Below are 17148 nucleotides of genomic sequence, written 5' to 3'. Positions count from 1 at the left end.
GGTTTCAGAGGAAAGGAGCAGCACTGGCAAAGTCTTGCGGGAGTGGGAGAAAGTAATAGGTTGGGAGAGAGGCAGCAATTATTTGCGAAGTGGGTAGGCTGGAGTGTGGCAGAAGAGAAGGTCAGAGATGTAAATAGGAGAGGATTGGGTGAGGGCTTTGTCAGTTAGTGTGAGAAGTTTGAATTGTGTTCTGGAAAGGAAGGGGAGGGGAGATAGTATAGCTCTTGTAGGAGCCCGTTCAGCAGTATTGACGACAAACTTTAATGGAAAGAGGTGAGAGTCAGGGAGGCCAGATAGTTGGTTACAGTGGTCCAGTCAGTAGATGACCAGTAAGTAGTTGATGGTCTTAGATGTTTCCAGGGTGAGAAAGAGTGAAAAAATATATTATACACATACACACTATATATATATATTTTATTTTTAATATATAGTTGGGTATGACACCCACGCTGGTCGGGATGCCGCTGGTCAGAATACCAACAGCGGCATTCCGACACCCATAAGTATAGAAGGTAAAAAAAAAAAAAAAAAACTTACCCTCCCTCCCGGTTCCTCACCCTAACCTCCTCTAGTGCCTAAACCTAACCTCCCCCACCACACACCCTAACCTAACCCTCCCCCTAATATATACAATATAAAAATACAGCAATGATCCGATGCCCTCCTTTACAGGGAACGGCGTCCCCGCAGATATATGTACACAAGAGGCGGCACTCAGAGTCCATAAAAGTAATAGAAAAAAGTTCTGAGATTTATTCAATCATAGGTGGTCTCATCCGATGTTTCGGGATCACATGCCCCTTCATCAGGATGACAAATATCTGTACATATATCTGTTCATATATCTGTGGGGACGCCGTTCCCTGTAAAGGACGGCACTGGAGCAAGTACCATTTGTCCACTATTTGTGAGTGCCGTATCATTGCTGTATTTTTATATTGTATACATTAGGGGAAGGGTTAGGTTAGAGTGCGTGGAGGTGGAGGTTAGGTTTAGGTACTAGAGGAGGTTAGTGTGAGGAACCGGGAGGGAGGGTTAGGGTTGGTTTTACCTTCTATCCTTATCTAGCCTCAGGGATCTCATACCCAACTATATATCTATCTGTATATACATACACAAACATACTTTAGTTTAAACACAAAATATATTATATATAAAGTACACACATATAGATTTCACACACAATTTTTATTACACACTTATACAAAACATACATACACGCATCTTAAGCCACATAAACACTTAACAATATGCTCCATGAGTGATTTCGTTTAGCGTTACTGCCGGACTCAATATCGTTAACGACATTGCGCATACACACTGAGCGATCGTTCACTGACGGCACCCTTCCTCATCCCCGTACTTGCAGAACCTGACAATATCTTCAGGTTGCCCTGCAAGTAAGGGCGATGAAAGACATTTTTAACGATCCACGGAAGCGCGTGTCGTTAACAATGTCTGGCATACACACTGGATGATGTAGTTAATCGAGCTCAGAATCGTTAATATCATCCAACTTATCGTCTATTGCAGTGGTTCCCAAACAGTGTGCCGTAGCACCCTGGGACACTTGCAGTGGTGCCTCAGGTCCAGTACCAGATCAAATTATTTATGGTCAATGTAATGTAAATATGTGGACAAACAGAAGCACAAACCTGTCCACCACCACATAACTGAACCTAAGGATGACAGGTAAGCACAATTTACTTCACTTTACTACATTTTTTCTGAATTTCTCAACAACAAACTTTTGGCTTAGGGGTGCCATGAAAACAATGCGGATACTCTAGGATGCCGTGATCCAATAAAGTTTGGGAACCACTGGTTTAGTGTGTATGCGGCATTACAAAGTTGAAGAGAGACTTTAAGCAGATTGCTTGTTCCTGTGTTATTCTCCACAAAAAAAGAAAACACTTTGCTTACACCAACACAATGCATGTGGAAACTTGTGTCTGAAGTATGAATTTTCTTTGAAGCGTTTAACCACTGACATTTTCAAGCCAAAAACTTGGTAACTGTATTTTTTTCAGGCTGACACAGAGGAAACACCAGACAAAACTATACACAAGACATAATTAAGGTTTTCCATTTAATAATAAAAAAAATTATAATAAAGAATAAATGCATCGGGCACATTGTAAAAAGAGTAAAAATATTTCTTTATTTTTTGCAAATCTTACCTGAGTTTTTCGTATTCTTAAATTCACAGAGGACCGGTTGGCATTTTCATCCAGGTCAATTGTTTGCTCAATAGCTAAATAACAAAAATATACCTATGAGCCTTTATTAATAATGAGTCAAACTATGCTTGATCACAGCTTCATTTCACACATCAAAGAGTCAAATAATACAAATGATGCACTAAATCTACCTACGCTATAGGGTTGAATGGACACAATAAGTAGGTTAGTACATACAGTATAGTAGTTCTAGCCGAATCTGTGAAAACAATCATGTGTAATGAAATCAGGTCATAGTGGTGGGAGTAGTGCTAGGGAAGGTAATCCTGGCATGAAATTAGTGAACACAAACTACCACAGGAAGTTACATTGTACAGTCAAAAACTTGAAAATGTACCAAAATTTTACTTCTGTAGAAAAGGTCCAGAATCATTTACAAGACATTAAAATGTTTCAAAGTAAGCTTTGTGTGATAGTTTCCCTAACAGACAACACTGACAATATTGTGTATGCTGGGCATATATTGGCGGATAGACCAGATCATTTCACTGTGTATTTGCGCGACCAAATTGCAAAATATCAATCCGTCAAACATGCCGAATCATTTAGCATGTTCGTCTGATGTGATATTTTTGGAGTTGCAAGTCATCCGGTGAGCATCACCAACATTAATGAGAGCGTGCCAGTATAATCTGTGGGTGCTCCTATGGAGAGCGTGGTGAAATCAAACTACCACCAGGTATGTTACTTTCCAGTAATACTCAATGTCTAGAATCATGAAGCAGAGAGGAGTAAAAATACTTAAGTACGTAACAAAGAAGCAGCATGTTGCGGCAGATGGAGAAGGTCTCTCAGGAAATAGGCGTAGAACCCCAGGAAGCAGCAATCTAAGGAGGTTACCGGGAAGGTTTCAGACATTTGTAAGAAAATGTACTTGCACGGAAAAGGTCCATTACCTTTATCCACTCCAGCATTCGAGTGGTCCCATTGTACAAATGGCCAAAAAAAGAGAATGGTATAGATTTTCCCGATCTTGCACAATAAGGATAATTTTTAAGGTTAGGCTGTGGGATCTACAGTCTGATTACGCTGCGGGGATTCTGAACACAGACATTATCAGCGCCGGGATCGCATACCAAACCACGTGCAGAGGTTGTAGTATCAGACTGGGGAAGAATAGAGTAAAATGGGTTATGAGAAAGCTCTCAAAATATTGAGGGTGGGGGAACAGTCTAGTCAGGCAGGGTGGGCAGTTCCTTAAGTGGTGGAGCAGCATGGGAGAAATCCTGGAGGCAAGCAGTGGTCATCAGAGAATAGGAAAGGTGCAGGTCACAGAGAGAAAATCTTTATTACCAAAGCACACAAGCAAAGTATTCACTTTCATGCAATAAAGAACAGTTCATCGTTGTTCATCAAAACATGTAAAGTTACAGTGGGTACACACCTGACATATCTACAGATGATGGCCGTTCATACACACTGAACGGCCTTCATCTGCGTGTACCGCCCCACTCCTCGCGGCTGCCGCTGTGTGTGTACGGGCGGACACACCTGCCGATGGGCAGATATGTCTGCAGACATATCGGTCCATTGGCTGTGCAGCACAGCAAATGCGATATGTCGGTGAACGGTGACGTTCACCGACATATCGGGGGTACACACTGGCCGACGGGCAGCAGATACATTGGACGATCAATTGATCGCCCAATGTATCTGTCAGTGTGTACCCAGCATTAGGTATGTGTTATTGCCATCTAAATGCCATCTTCTTCACTAATGTAAATTCTACACCTAATTAGCGGTACCATTCCCAGAAAAAAAAAAAAAAGTGTGGACAAAATATTGATATGTCCCCAAATTTTCCCAAAACGGTTTATCTAAGGCAAGAATGTATAAGTGAGGGCCAGTACAATTGTGCTATAAACATCAGGTAAGTATCTCAGACAATCATGGAGCATTTTATTATTAGAACTAACTTTGAAAAGTCCCAAACTCAGTCTGCAGCCTTCATATGTCCAAGTGTAACATCCACATCAGTTACCACAGAATCTAGCAATGAAAGTTGTTCTTACACTTTAACTTTGTTCGAACTTTATTGGCAATATTCTTGATTTCTTTGTTAAGGCTCTCAAGCTCATCCTTGGTTCCTGAAAATAAAAGATAAATATTAATGTAATTTCTTAGGTTTTACACTGGTTAATACATCTTCTTTCCCAAGTCTTTCGAAACAAGATTAAAGGCTAACCATAAACTTCACTGTTTAGTACTTGTAAATCAATGACAAGCACTCTTGACCTTTATGTCTTAATATGTACTGTCTTGTTTCCTGGTGTGGCACAAATATCTTTAGCTTTTAAATACAAAAGCTATATCAGGAGCATGATAGTGCATTAGAAAATGTTTTAAATGATTACCCAAAACTCCCTATACAACAAGCCATACTGTAATATTTTCTAGTTGAAAAAAAAGTGACAAGACTGCCAATATGATCCAATTTTGGATAGCAATCATTGCATGTAGCATTAAAATAATGCATAAATACATGGAAATTGCAAGGAGGATCCATATAGCTTTCAAAGATTATAAAATCTAGTTTACCAGCGATGATAGTTTAGGAACCATTACTTCACTGGTGCCCGTCTTTACCAAATACAATTAACATACCCTAATCCAGTATTATATGTCAAAGCACCTCCAACAAAACAGACTGAAGTGCATTTCAAATTTATTCAGAAAACAGGGAATGAAGCACATTTGCTCGGTTTATGAGTAGAAAACATTTGATAAAAACAGTGACACAGGTTCCAAGGTTGTTTCAAGAATTTACTGGATTACCATTTCTATTCAGCTTCTTAGCCCACTGAACCTAGCTGTCAATATCCCAGAACGCATCCCAAGTGGGGGACCTGAACTACTTCGATCAACTGCTCTTCCCCACACCCTCAACATCTACCCAAACTGCACATTGAATTGTTCTGCTCCCTACATGCGCCTTACTCAAGAACCTACTCTCCCCCCCGCCCCATTACCGGTGACTCTGGAATAGCTCAGTTTCGAAAAACAATCATCCATCTATGTTCTTGGTGTACCTCACCTGGCACTATGGGCCGGATTCTAGAGAGGACACAGTTTTGCCTCCTCACGTGGAATCCCCTATGCCTCTGCCTGCTTGACAGGCAGAGGCATTTGCTGGGTGGCCGGCGTTCCCGGAAACGATTTCCGGGAGGGACAAGGCCTGTGTCTGCAACCATGGACGCAGGCTTCCTGGCCTTACAAGCGTGCCAGCCATTGCAACTGATGGTCACAATGGTGATCCCAGACGGCAACCCTTCGCTCTGTTTCTCTTCCTCACCAATTGTTCCTTCTATCAGCTCACTTTTCATGCTAGGTGTTCACCCTAGGCTGTTTTAGCCAGGTGCCCTGCCAGAGTTTAAAAGGGCAAAATGTGCCCTGCCAGAGTTTAAAAGGGCAAAATGCACCCTGCCCTTTTAGCGATGCAGCCTGCCCTGATCCTTCCCCATCCGCGGGTGGGAAAAGTTGTGGTGACCGATCACCGCCGGGTGAATAGACGCCGGCATCTATTCATTGTGAGGGGAGAGCTTGGGGGAAGCCAAGCACCTCCGTAAGTGCTGGGCACGCCCCCAAATGTGACGAAATTACCGTGTCTCACAAGAACACTACCCTCCCCTGTTGGCCATGCACCCTTTATACACACCCTTTTCGGCAGCACACACGCCTTTTGCGTGCAGAAGATCCCGCTGTTGTCGCTCTGTGCCCTGCCTGCATTCTAGCAGGAACACTACATGCTGCTGTCAATTATCATCTCCCAGGTCTCGCCTTCTAAATGCACATTTCCACTGACAACCCCACAGTGTCTGCTTCCACAAAACGATTTTTTTTCTTGCAGTCTTCCTATGGTCACTTAGAGTGGACTTCATCCTCACACTATGATGGACATTCCATTGACCTCATCTTCTCCCACTTCTGCTCCATTTTTAACCTCTCCAACACCATCTCCTTGCGGATAGCAACCTCTTTCCTTCATCTTTACCTTTTGCTCTTGTGCCCTGAATGCACTGAAATCCACATATGACCGCTAAATGATCTCAAGCCAATCCAGGTCATATCTTCACTGAAACCATTCTCTTCTCACCGTTCTCTCCTTCCCTAGCAGTCTACACTAGCACATTCACTACTGCAATACACGAGGCAGTTGTTGCCACCACAGACTCTGGCATGCCATATTTGAGGCTTGATTGCCAGACTGGCAACCTGCAAAACTGCTTCTTCACCCCCATGAAGGAAATTTTTCTCCAGAACTATAACTCTTTTACAATATACATTCCTATTTACTTCAAATTAAAAAAAGCCCCAGTGCAAAGAGCCATTAGAAAAAAATCCACACAAAATATATAAAAATGGAATCCTCCCATCAGAGGTGGTAGTGGCTACGATAGTAGAGCAATTTAAACATGCTTGAGATAGGCACAAGAATATCCTCACACAGGACTAAGGATCAAATAGAGTTGAGGTTTCCAAAAGGTTAAAATAAAAGGGCAGGCTACATGGGCCAAGTGGTTCTCGTCTGTCATCAAACTATGTTTCTATGACTTTGATCATGAATCTATGGATATAAACTAGTTATTTAATAACAGCTGCTTAGGTTAATTACCAATGTTTTATACTATATACAAATAATTATGCATTCATTGCCCAGCGCTCTTTGGGGATTGTGCATTTTATTTTTCACTCACCAGGCAAACCTTTACTTTACTAACATCTGCCCAGTCTAATGACCCCCTTAAACCTATTTGTAACCTTGAACTCTCTTTTCAACACAACTGAATCACTTGCCACATTCATCATTCACAGCCCTTAACTTGGCCCCCTACTTCTCTGGTGGTTAAGCCAAAAATCACTATTCAATGGGATCGTCTCATGCACATGCCAACCTACCTTCGTCTGCACCCCACAATTCACCCCAGTTCATTATGCACCATAACAGAATATGAAGTCTGTGCAATTATATCACCCATAACTTGCACTAGAAACCTTATTCCCCCCAACTTCTCTTCTCCACAATGCATGCCTTTCACTACCTTATTTCTTCAACATGTGCCTTAACACTGGCAGATTTCCATCCTCTTAACATTTCTTCCATAGAGCTGCGTACAAAAATCCAGGAATCTGGTGCGAGATCGGGCCACAACGGGGACGAGTAGCAGTGCCATTGGCAGAGTTGCCATGCCATTACAGCAACTACCTTCCTCACTTGTAATTGAAGTGAACCCAGAGTGTAATGCATTGTTTAATTAGAAACTACACCAACACATATACAATACCATTTAAATATGATAAATACAAAAAAAAAAAAGTGAGCGCCCAAAGACCAGATTTCCAATGGTCTCCCAGATAACTAAAAAAATCTGAATTGCGAGAAGTTTTCTTAGTCGTCTGTGATATTATGGGGGAAATACATCAAGCCTTGGAGAGAGATAAAGCGGAGAAGTTGCCCAAAGCAACCAACCAGCTTCTGTCATTTATCTAGCAAAGTCTTTGAATTGACAGAAGTTTATTGGTTGCTTTGGGCCTACTTCTCCGCTTTCTCTCTGGAAGGTTTGATGCATCTCTCCCTGTGTGTGTTTAATAGCTGAATTGCTCATACATTTCATGTATATAGCCTTGTTGAATTAAAGTTCTATTAGAATTTTATGTAATATTGTGAGTTTTCCTCGACTTTTTAAACCATTGGAACAGATTTTTCTCTCTCTATAGTATTATATTTACAGATATATCCTATATCTTGACCAGCTACAAACAAAGTAAAATTTATATTTTTCTATATATACTAGGTAAAAGGGTTTTAATCCCACATTGTTATGTTTTTCAGTGATAATGTATAGTGATTTATAATGACATGATGGTGGCGAAATTCAACCTTATGGCCACTTGCTAACTTACTTGATACTTTTTGGGGGTAATGAATGATTTCCCCATATTTCATTCACTTCACAGAGATTACACACTGAAGCTCATGATAGTCATGATTTGTTGTTTCTAATTGTATTTGGTAAAATATCATGAGCCATCAGCGTACTATTAACCGCAAATCTCATTTCCGATTGAATCTGCCCCAATGCATTCCGGCATCCACACATACAGAGCTCCTGGCCTGTGCCGGTACCTTAAAGTGGGGACACCCTGGACATTGCATAATTGCCGGTACACAATGCAGCGATTAATTAAGGACAGAACAATCACTGGTTCCTTCCTTCGTTAACATGCAACGCATGCGATATAGTCAGGATTGATGTGCTGCATGCAACCGCAGGAGCACGCATATAATGCATACACACTGCATGATATGCATGAGTAGTTGATCCAATTTGGCCAAATCAGAATGTCATCGCTCCAGTGTGTACCAGTCAGTCTCCTCTACATCTAGGACTTGAGACCATTCCAAATAATCCCCTATTATTCCGAGCCTAAAGGCACACATCCACTAGCAGACCAAAAAAAGACTGCACGATTACGACATTGTAATCGTGCAGTCGTTTGTCAGTCTGTAATGTGCCTACACTGAACGAGCAGTCGTTCAGTGAGGGCACATCAATCATCCGATAACATGCTCAACCTGACGTTATAGCCAAATTGTTCAGCATGTTTGGCCGATGAGTGAAGTCGGAATCGACCAGCGGGAGCGCGCATTGCTGGTCATTTCCGACATTAATGTGGCAGATTCGTGAGCGATTGTACGTTAACGATATTGTTAAATCATAGAAATCGGCTAGTGGATGTGTGCCTTAAGACCACGGTCAACCAAGGAACAGTGATCATATTTTTCTCTAATAGAAAGGAGCTATTAAGTATTAAATGCATGTTCTAGGGGTTCATTTTAAGAATTTTGACGTATGGCTCACACTAAGGGTTCAATCCTACTAGCCGCGAAAAGGCCAAATTGTTGTTGCAACAACGGCAGCGGCACCACAACTAGCCCCAATTGTAACCCTGACTCACAAACTTTGGTTCGCAGCCATATGGTGCTGGGAACAAAAATCCAGGAGTACCGTGAGTGTGGCATACTCACTGCTATTAGGATTGAGCCCTAAGTGTCTCACTTTGAAAGGTGTAGGCCCCATTATACAATCCCTGGGTAGAAGGTGCTTCACCCAGAAGATACATTTTCACCTATAGATTGGTAGCCCACTTCTACCCACAACACGTACTATTGTAAGATAATGAAGGCACCAGGAAAGAGCTGTGCACTCCTCCTGGAATCTCAGATGTCATATCTGCAGATAAGCCTGAGTGACAATAAAAGAAAATGATACTTGCACTCCACACAAGGACAAAAAATAAAGACACCTAATAGAAGGGGGAGTGGCCTTAAACGCCTTCCAGAGCAGTTATCTTTTTAGTCCTGACTCCACTAGGAGGAAGGATTAATCCCTTATTATCTACTGCCATAGAGGAGGAAATTAAAAAAAAATAATTGTTAATTATAGGGCATATTTCTAGATTTAGTTGTGTTATTCTTAGCTACTTAGAAATGTCTGCAAAATTCTGACTAGATTAACAACAACAAAGCATAAAGCCTATGATCATATTTCAAGAAATACTGACATTTTAACAAACTTCAAATACCGCTTATTATCACACATCTCAGGAGAATAAGTAGATAACAAAACGAACTGTAAAGAAAGCCGGCCCCATGTCAGCAGGATGCAACAGGAGTGATCTCACAGCTGCCACACCCAAGATATTCTAAGCAGGCTACAGTGGCAGAACAAGAGTACATCTACATCATAGTGTAATTGTACAGCTGAATTACAACTATACAAAGCATGTCACTGCTAGGTTAAGCAAAAACAAAACAAAAAAAAACTCCTCATAAATACAAATTCCATGAAGAATTTCTAACAATTCCACTGAGGAGCAACAGGATGTACTTGTAATGCAAAAAGTCTGCTCAAAGACAACTTAAGAGAAAATATTGAAAATACAAAAATTTAATTTTCAATTTGTCATATGTTAAAGAGTTACTCATAGCATTCACCAAGATACAGAGTAACGTTCCAGTAACTTGACAAATGTGACATTGTATTTACATTTGCTATGCAGCTGAGGGGAACGGTTCTCTGTTAGAAGCCATTTTACAGAAAAAGTCTGTCCTCCATGTCTGACAGGAAATCTGGTGCATGTAAAGCAATAAAAAAAACTACTATGACAAATATCTAGGGTGCCAATTCGCTCTGGAAAATGTGTTATTTATAAAACAATTTATCATGATAAATGATTCACCCTGCAGTCACTTTATTGAAATGTAAGCGTGATGCATTAATATATATCTGATCCTAGCAATAAGAATAACTGTTTACATTCATGCGATTAATTACTATTAAATAAAATGCAGAGAAAGTTTCATGTAGGAATCAGCTGAGGATCATAATAGAAACAGAGTTAATGTATTGCTGAATATTACAGGCAGGCAGATTTGGTTAGTTAGTGCTCATACCCAACAATGAATCACATGCACCAAGCTAGCAGTCAGCTGTGACTAGAAGGCGGGTATCGAGCACATTTAACAAAAAATAAGCCCACATGAAACAACATGTTTTTCCCAAGATTCTTAAATCCTCAATCTTTATCCAGTTCCTCCCTCCAGGGATTTTCAATGGCCTCAAATATAAAGCTCTCTGTCCTCTGTTCCGTCTTGGGAACTGGGGAAGATAATAAAGACTGGAACAGAGGAAAATTAGAGTTATTCAGACATAGTATTGGCTGGTAATCATGGTTCCCATAGAACTGCAGGGGGAGATGTATCAACCGTGAGAGATACAGTACCAACCAATCAGCTCCTAACAGCCATTTAATAGGCGGTGTTTGTAAACGACATTTAACTCTCTCTACAACTGTATACATATCCTCCTGTGGAAGCAGTTTGCTCCGTACAGTACAGGAGCCAAACTGATGTCAGTGTGACCACCGATTCCTCACACTACTTGGCATGTGCAGCTTCTCCGCGCATCTGTCCTATGTTTTCCTACATAGTGAAAGGAGCATGTGTAAGACGCTGCAGCTACAGATGCTGCCATAGCTGTTACTGTGCATTATACCTGCATATACCTTATGACTTATTGTGTACACCATATATGTGCATATCCTGCATTATTCATTTTGGTTAATAAGCCATTTCCTGGTAAGAAAAATCTTGTTGTGTATGGACCTCCATTGCACATCTGCTGACACCTAACAATACAAACAGGTTATGGGCAATGTAGTGTATGTAAAGTGGAGGATAAAACCAGAGAGCAGCTGTAGGAAAACTGAATGAAAGGAAGCTGTGAGTACATAAAAAATCCTTTATTCATGTATAAGGGAAATATGTACAGCACATGGGCTAGTACGAGTTTTGCAAAGCTATGGAGAAGTTATGTTAGGTTACTAGCAGTACCGGCGCCGGCATTCTAAGCGCCAGCATGTCAACTGTAGGTAGTTTGACCGGATCCCCTTTGTACAGCAATTGATATCCGTAGGCGTCAAGACGGATGACAAGGAGGTTACGATGGCAATGTTGCAAAATTCAACATTGGAAATTTTACTTTCTAGTAGTGGCTTTGGAATCTTGCTCTACCAAGCAATCAACGGAAATAGTCTGGACCAAGCTGCTGCACTTCCAAGAGCGCATACCTGTAGAGGTAATTGCTGTGAACTCTACCTTGCTTATGAAGAGTGCTAAACCAATTAAACCCAAGTACAAAAGTTTCAAATATCATAAAATGGGACATAAAATCTCAGAGTGCAAAATAAGTGGACCAAGCGGGGCCTCATGGAATTGTGAGAGAAGGAATGAGACACTAACAGACTTCTGATTCATGGAATCTGTAGCCACGAGGCACTTCAGCTGAAACACAGGTTGGTTTGATTTCTTTAACAGGTGACCCATACCACTTTCAGACATACGACCCGGGAATTTCCCTGCTCAGACCCGGGTTTTTCACCTCATCAAAAACCCGGGTTTTTGTTCGAGACCCCCTTTCCACACTACACCTGAGAATCGGGAAATTCCCGGGTAGAACCCATTCAGACATAAGCCTGTCTGCCCTGGCATTCTAACAGCCAGGACGGCCAGGCTGCTCTCATGTCACGCTCATACACACACATACATGTCATACACGCACAAATACACACGTCACACTTATACACACTCACGCAATCACATACCCCTTCTCCAACCACCAGACCTCACAACGGGCAACGTCTCTGTAGCTAGTGTGCGCCGGCTGCTTCTCCACACTGCAGCACGGGTCAGATACCTCTTTCCAATCCATGGGTACTTGGTCTTCACCACTTGTTGTAAAGGGAAAGAAACCACCGCTTCTCTCCCCAGATCCAGCGCTGATAGTTTTTTTGTCCTATCATAGGACAACGCCCCATTGCCTCCAGGCAGCCCCAAAAGGCCAATCAGAGACCTCTAGGTGCGATCAAGGAGTAAAATCCCGGGTCGCACAATTCAGACTTAAGCCCTGGGTAGACAACCCAGGTTAAGTCCTGGGAAAAACCCTGGTCAATAGCAGAGGCACTGACCATAAACAAGAACTGGGTAGTTTGGCCAAGTCCTGCCAAAAACCTGGGAATCTCACTATGTCTGAAAGGGGTATTACAGTCAGAGGGATACCAGACAAAATCCTAACTGCCACAAAAGTCAGGACAATATCTGTTAATTTAAGAATAAAGAACGAGACAGCAGTCACGGACATGGAGGATGTGTTGTATGTGCCAGATCTAGAAACCAATCTTATAGCCATAAGCAGAAACTTGATGGCATAGTGACAGGAATGTATGTAAGAAATTCCTAAAGACCAGTGTAAGCTAGTTGTATGATGACAAAACCAGCATTTTGCCCATTTCCCAAGGCAGCGTTCAGAGTTGAAGTACCATTGGCCCTGGTACACACGTGTGTGTGGACTGGTGAAGGTGAAGTCAATTATACCCCTTTCAGACATACAACCTGGGAAATTTCCTGATCAGACCCGGGAATTTCTCCTGTGCAAATTCCCGGGTATTTGGTCGAGACCCCCCTTTCACACTGCAGTGTCTATCCGGGAAATTCCCAGGTAGACCCCTTTCAGACATAAGCCAGGTTTTTTAGTTTTAAATATTACCTGCCTCTCCTCTGCTCTTCCTAACCTATCCCCTCTCTGGCTGCCGCTGATGATGTCATCATCATGCAGCAGGCAGCCATCCAATCAAAGTGCAGCCTCTATTTATAATATAATAACTCCTATCTACCCTGGTGGTCCAGCGGGAGTGCGGGCGGCCCGCTGTGGCTGCAAACCAAAGCGCCGGTGTGAGGACCCGGCCATGATGCTGACTCGTTTGTCAGCGCCACAGCCACCGGTGCGGGGGGTGATGAGCAGCAGCGCAGAGCGTCCTACAGGACGCTCTGCACTGCCAACTCATTGTAATGAGCAGCAGTGAAGAGCGTCCTATAGGACGCTCTACGCTGTCAATGTAAAAGCTGCTTGGTGCTGCCCGGGTAGCACCATTCAGACAGAAGCAGGGTAATTTCCCGGGACTTAAGTGGAGGGGGGGCACACACCGCTGCACTGGATAGCAGCAGGAGAATAGATGTGCGCATGTGTACAGCATCTATTCTCAGTGTAGAGGAGCCTGGGCACACCCCCACAGTGACATGGGTGAGGGTGTCACAAGGCTCCGCATGCGCACATCTATTCTCCTGCTGCTATCCAGTGCAGCGGTGTGTGCCCCCCCTCCACAGTCAGCCATCAGATGGGCATTGGAAAGCTGCATCCGAAGGCTGGCAGCCATCGCATTTCCAGTATTCGATGGAAAAAGTACTTCCATTGACTCGGAAATTCGATGGTTGCTAACCCTAGATAGAGGCAGTGGTTATGCTTTGAACGGTTAAAGTTCATCTCCAGTAGTACAATATATAACTTAATGTACCAGCAATGATTACTCTGTTTAAGCCCATACAATTGCTTTTTTAATAGGCATACTTTTCCTTATGGAAACACATTATTGTTGTAATGATCAGAAAGTTTCATATAGATTTCTTCCACCAATTCTTCATTTAACTTAAGCTGTATCAAAGTCTAATTGGTGCAGCAATAAATCATGCAGGACAGATTAAGCAATGGCTAAACATAGTTTACCTTGCAGCAGGTGAGAAGATCTCTCTATAATCTATACCGGATTTCTAGTTATATCCCTTAGCAACAAGCCAGGCTTTGTAGTGAGCAAGAGATCCATCTGTGTTAAGCTTTTCACTAAAGACCCACTTGTTTTTTGTTTTTTTTTATCAAGTATATTTTATTGAGTTGGCACTTCTATAACAACAACAGAGTAAAAAAATAATGAAAAAAATTAAAAATCAAACACATACCTAACATATTTGAAAAATAAATCACCATCTCCAGCATACTTCGCCCCTATCGAATTATTGCGATGCGATGGCTAGCTGCCATCGCATTGCATAATTTGATGTCGGAAGCCCAGCAACTATTCCATGCCGGGTTTCCGATGTCCATCCCTACCTCCATCACAAAAAGGAAAAGTTGTTCATCATTGTGGTGTACGTAGATGACTTATTGCTTGCTGGTCAGGTAAACCAAATAATTAATGTAAAATCATTGTTGAATGGCGAGTTCAAGTTGAAAGATCTTGGGCTGGCACACTAACTGCTGGGCCTCTACAATCCTTACATGCTGGAACTATTGCAAACAACCAGCAAGGATATACAGAAGGGGATACGTTCAGTATCCCGACAAATGGGATGCCAGCACTTAGAAAAAACGGCGCCGGAATCCCAACACGTCAGAATCCTGGCGTCAGCATCCCGAAGGTAAGTAGTGGGATTGGGGGGAGGGTTAAGGGGGGTATCCACTAGACGATAAAGTTGAACGATTGAACGATAATGATAAAATCGTTCGATAATCGTTCGAACATCGTTTGAACATCGTTTGAACATCGTTTGCAAATCGTGCAGTAATTGTTTCTAACGATGTACGATGCGCGCTCCCGCTGGTCGTTTGATCGTCTCCTCCATCGACTGAACATGCAGGTCAATTTCACTTGATTGCTTACAAATCGTTTACACATCGTTTACACATCGTTCATGCTGAACGATCAAACGATGAACCACTGTCTGCCCACTATAGTTGAAAGCTCTCAATCACAGATTAAAACAACATAGTTTATTGTTAGATCTTTTGCAAATCGTTTGCAAATCTTTTGCAAATTGTTCAGAGTTGAAGATTATATTTCAAGGGAAACTTCAAGGGAAAATCGTTAAGAGGTTGGACAGGGATAAAATCGTCTAGTGGATGCCCCCCATTAGGCACTAGGGTGAGGGCTAGGAACTAAAGGGTGGTGGTGGGGTGGGAGGAGGTGGTTAGGTTCAGGCACTGGGGAGGGAGGGTTAGGGTAGGGAGAAGATTAGGATGCCGGCATCTGTATTTTGACCATTGGGATCCCTAGTGCCGGTATCCCGTACACATCCCATACTGAAGCAGGACTTGCTGAATTTGGGACGTTAAAGCCAGTCAATATACCCATTGATAAAAGCACTAATATAAGTAAAGATGTCCAACAACAGAGGCAGAGTTTAAGGAAACTAGAGGACCTTCTTATCGAAGTGTTGTAGTGACTTTAATGTAATAACAGGCACATGACCGGACATCATACGCTGTCAGCAGTGTAAGCCAGTTTGCATATTGTGAGCCATGTAAGCCAGATTGCAATCATCCCAGGAAGGAAGCATTATATAGCTGTGAAACGTATCCTGAGATACTTCAGGGGAACCAGCATCTAAAACTTGAAGTTTTCAAAGACTAAAAATGCAGTTTTGGAAGCCTTCTGTGATGTCAATTGGGGATCCAATGAGAATGACAGGCATACTTCCACTGGATACCAGTGTGTCAACAGGGTCTGGTGACACCCAATGCACAATTTAAATACCTGCACGCCCCCAAAAAGGGGGGCGTGGCCTCTTGGGAAATCCCAATCCTATCACTCCGGGGGCGTGACCAGCAACCCCAGAGATGCTGGGCTGCCCCCGGAGACTATTGCCTGCACGGTTGGCTTCTCCTCTGTGACAGAAGCAGAGTGTTGCAGGAGAATATCACACTGCAGGACACGGCTCCCGTCACTAAGGAGCAGCTAGCATTTTGCTGTCAACCGCACTGAGGGTGACACCCGATTGTGGCCCACACCCCAATAGTGACGCCACTGTGGGTACCTGTTCACAATGGCACGTGCAGCTGTCAGCTGTGTGAACTGGAAAAAGCCCACTGTTGCCTTATCTACAACCGAGATGGAGCACATGGTACACAGAAACTGCCAAAAAAGCCTCATATAAAAGGAGACTGTGTGTGAGTCTTCTTAGCCCAAGGGATATAATTGAAATTGCATGTGACAACAAAGGTGCAATTGACTTAACCTCAAGCACTTAGCACCATGGGTATTTCAAGCATATTGCAATCAGACATTTTATACCAGTTAGTTAATGGTAATCTAATTAGCATAAAATATATTGCGAGTATAATCTTGCCGATATGCTGATGAAGGGATTTCCGTCATTTGTTTTAAATGATTTCCTGTAGGAGAGTGGATTAGAATACATTTAAATGTTGCATAAGTCATTTCATTTCATGTTATGTTTTAATTGACACTCAAAACCTCTGTTTTTGATTGCCACTAAAACTTTCAATGTATGGAAAGGTTTATTGTGGTTGTGTAACAGAGACAGCCTTGAGTGAAGGAGGGCGTGTTGAGAAGGAGAGCACTCAAGCTGTCTTCCATCTGCTCTGTACAGTACTGGAGTCACACTAACATCAGCAAGACAACCAGACTCAGTGTGCTGCTACGTATGTGCACCTGCTGCGGGCGTTTGTTCCATGTTCTTAAAATGGAGATGTATAAGATGCTGTAGCTACTAGTTTAC

The 17148-nt window shown here is 42.4% G+C and overlaps 1 protein-coding gene across 2 annotated transcripts in view; it reads right to left on the bottom strand.

Annotated features, from left to right (window-relative positions):
- STX2 (syntaxin 2) overlaps positions 1–17148 on the bottom strand; it is a 106920-nt gene that overhangs the window by 59394 nt on the left and 30378 nt on the right. For both annotated transcript variants that reach the window (XM_088482098.1, XM_088482097.1), the window contains exons 4-5: positions 4253–4327; positions 2181–2254 (exon numbers count right to left, since the gene is read on the bottom strand). In XM_088482098.1, coding sequence (XP_088338224.1) covers positions 2181–2254; positions 4253–4327 — 149 coding nt within the window. The remainder of the gene's footprint in view (positions 1–2180; positions 2255–4252; positions 4328–17148) is intronic.

This window comes from Taudactylus pleione, unplaced genomic scaffold (genome assembly GCF_031769625.1).
Source record: "Taudactylus pleione unplaced genomic scaffold, aTauple2 ptg000282l, whole genome shotgun sequence".
NCBI lineage: Eukaryota > Metazoa > Chordata > Amphibia > Anura > Myobatrachidae > Taudactylus > Taudactylus pleione.
This window is presented reverse-complemented; position numbering and strand designations above follow the sequence as displayed.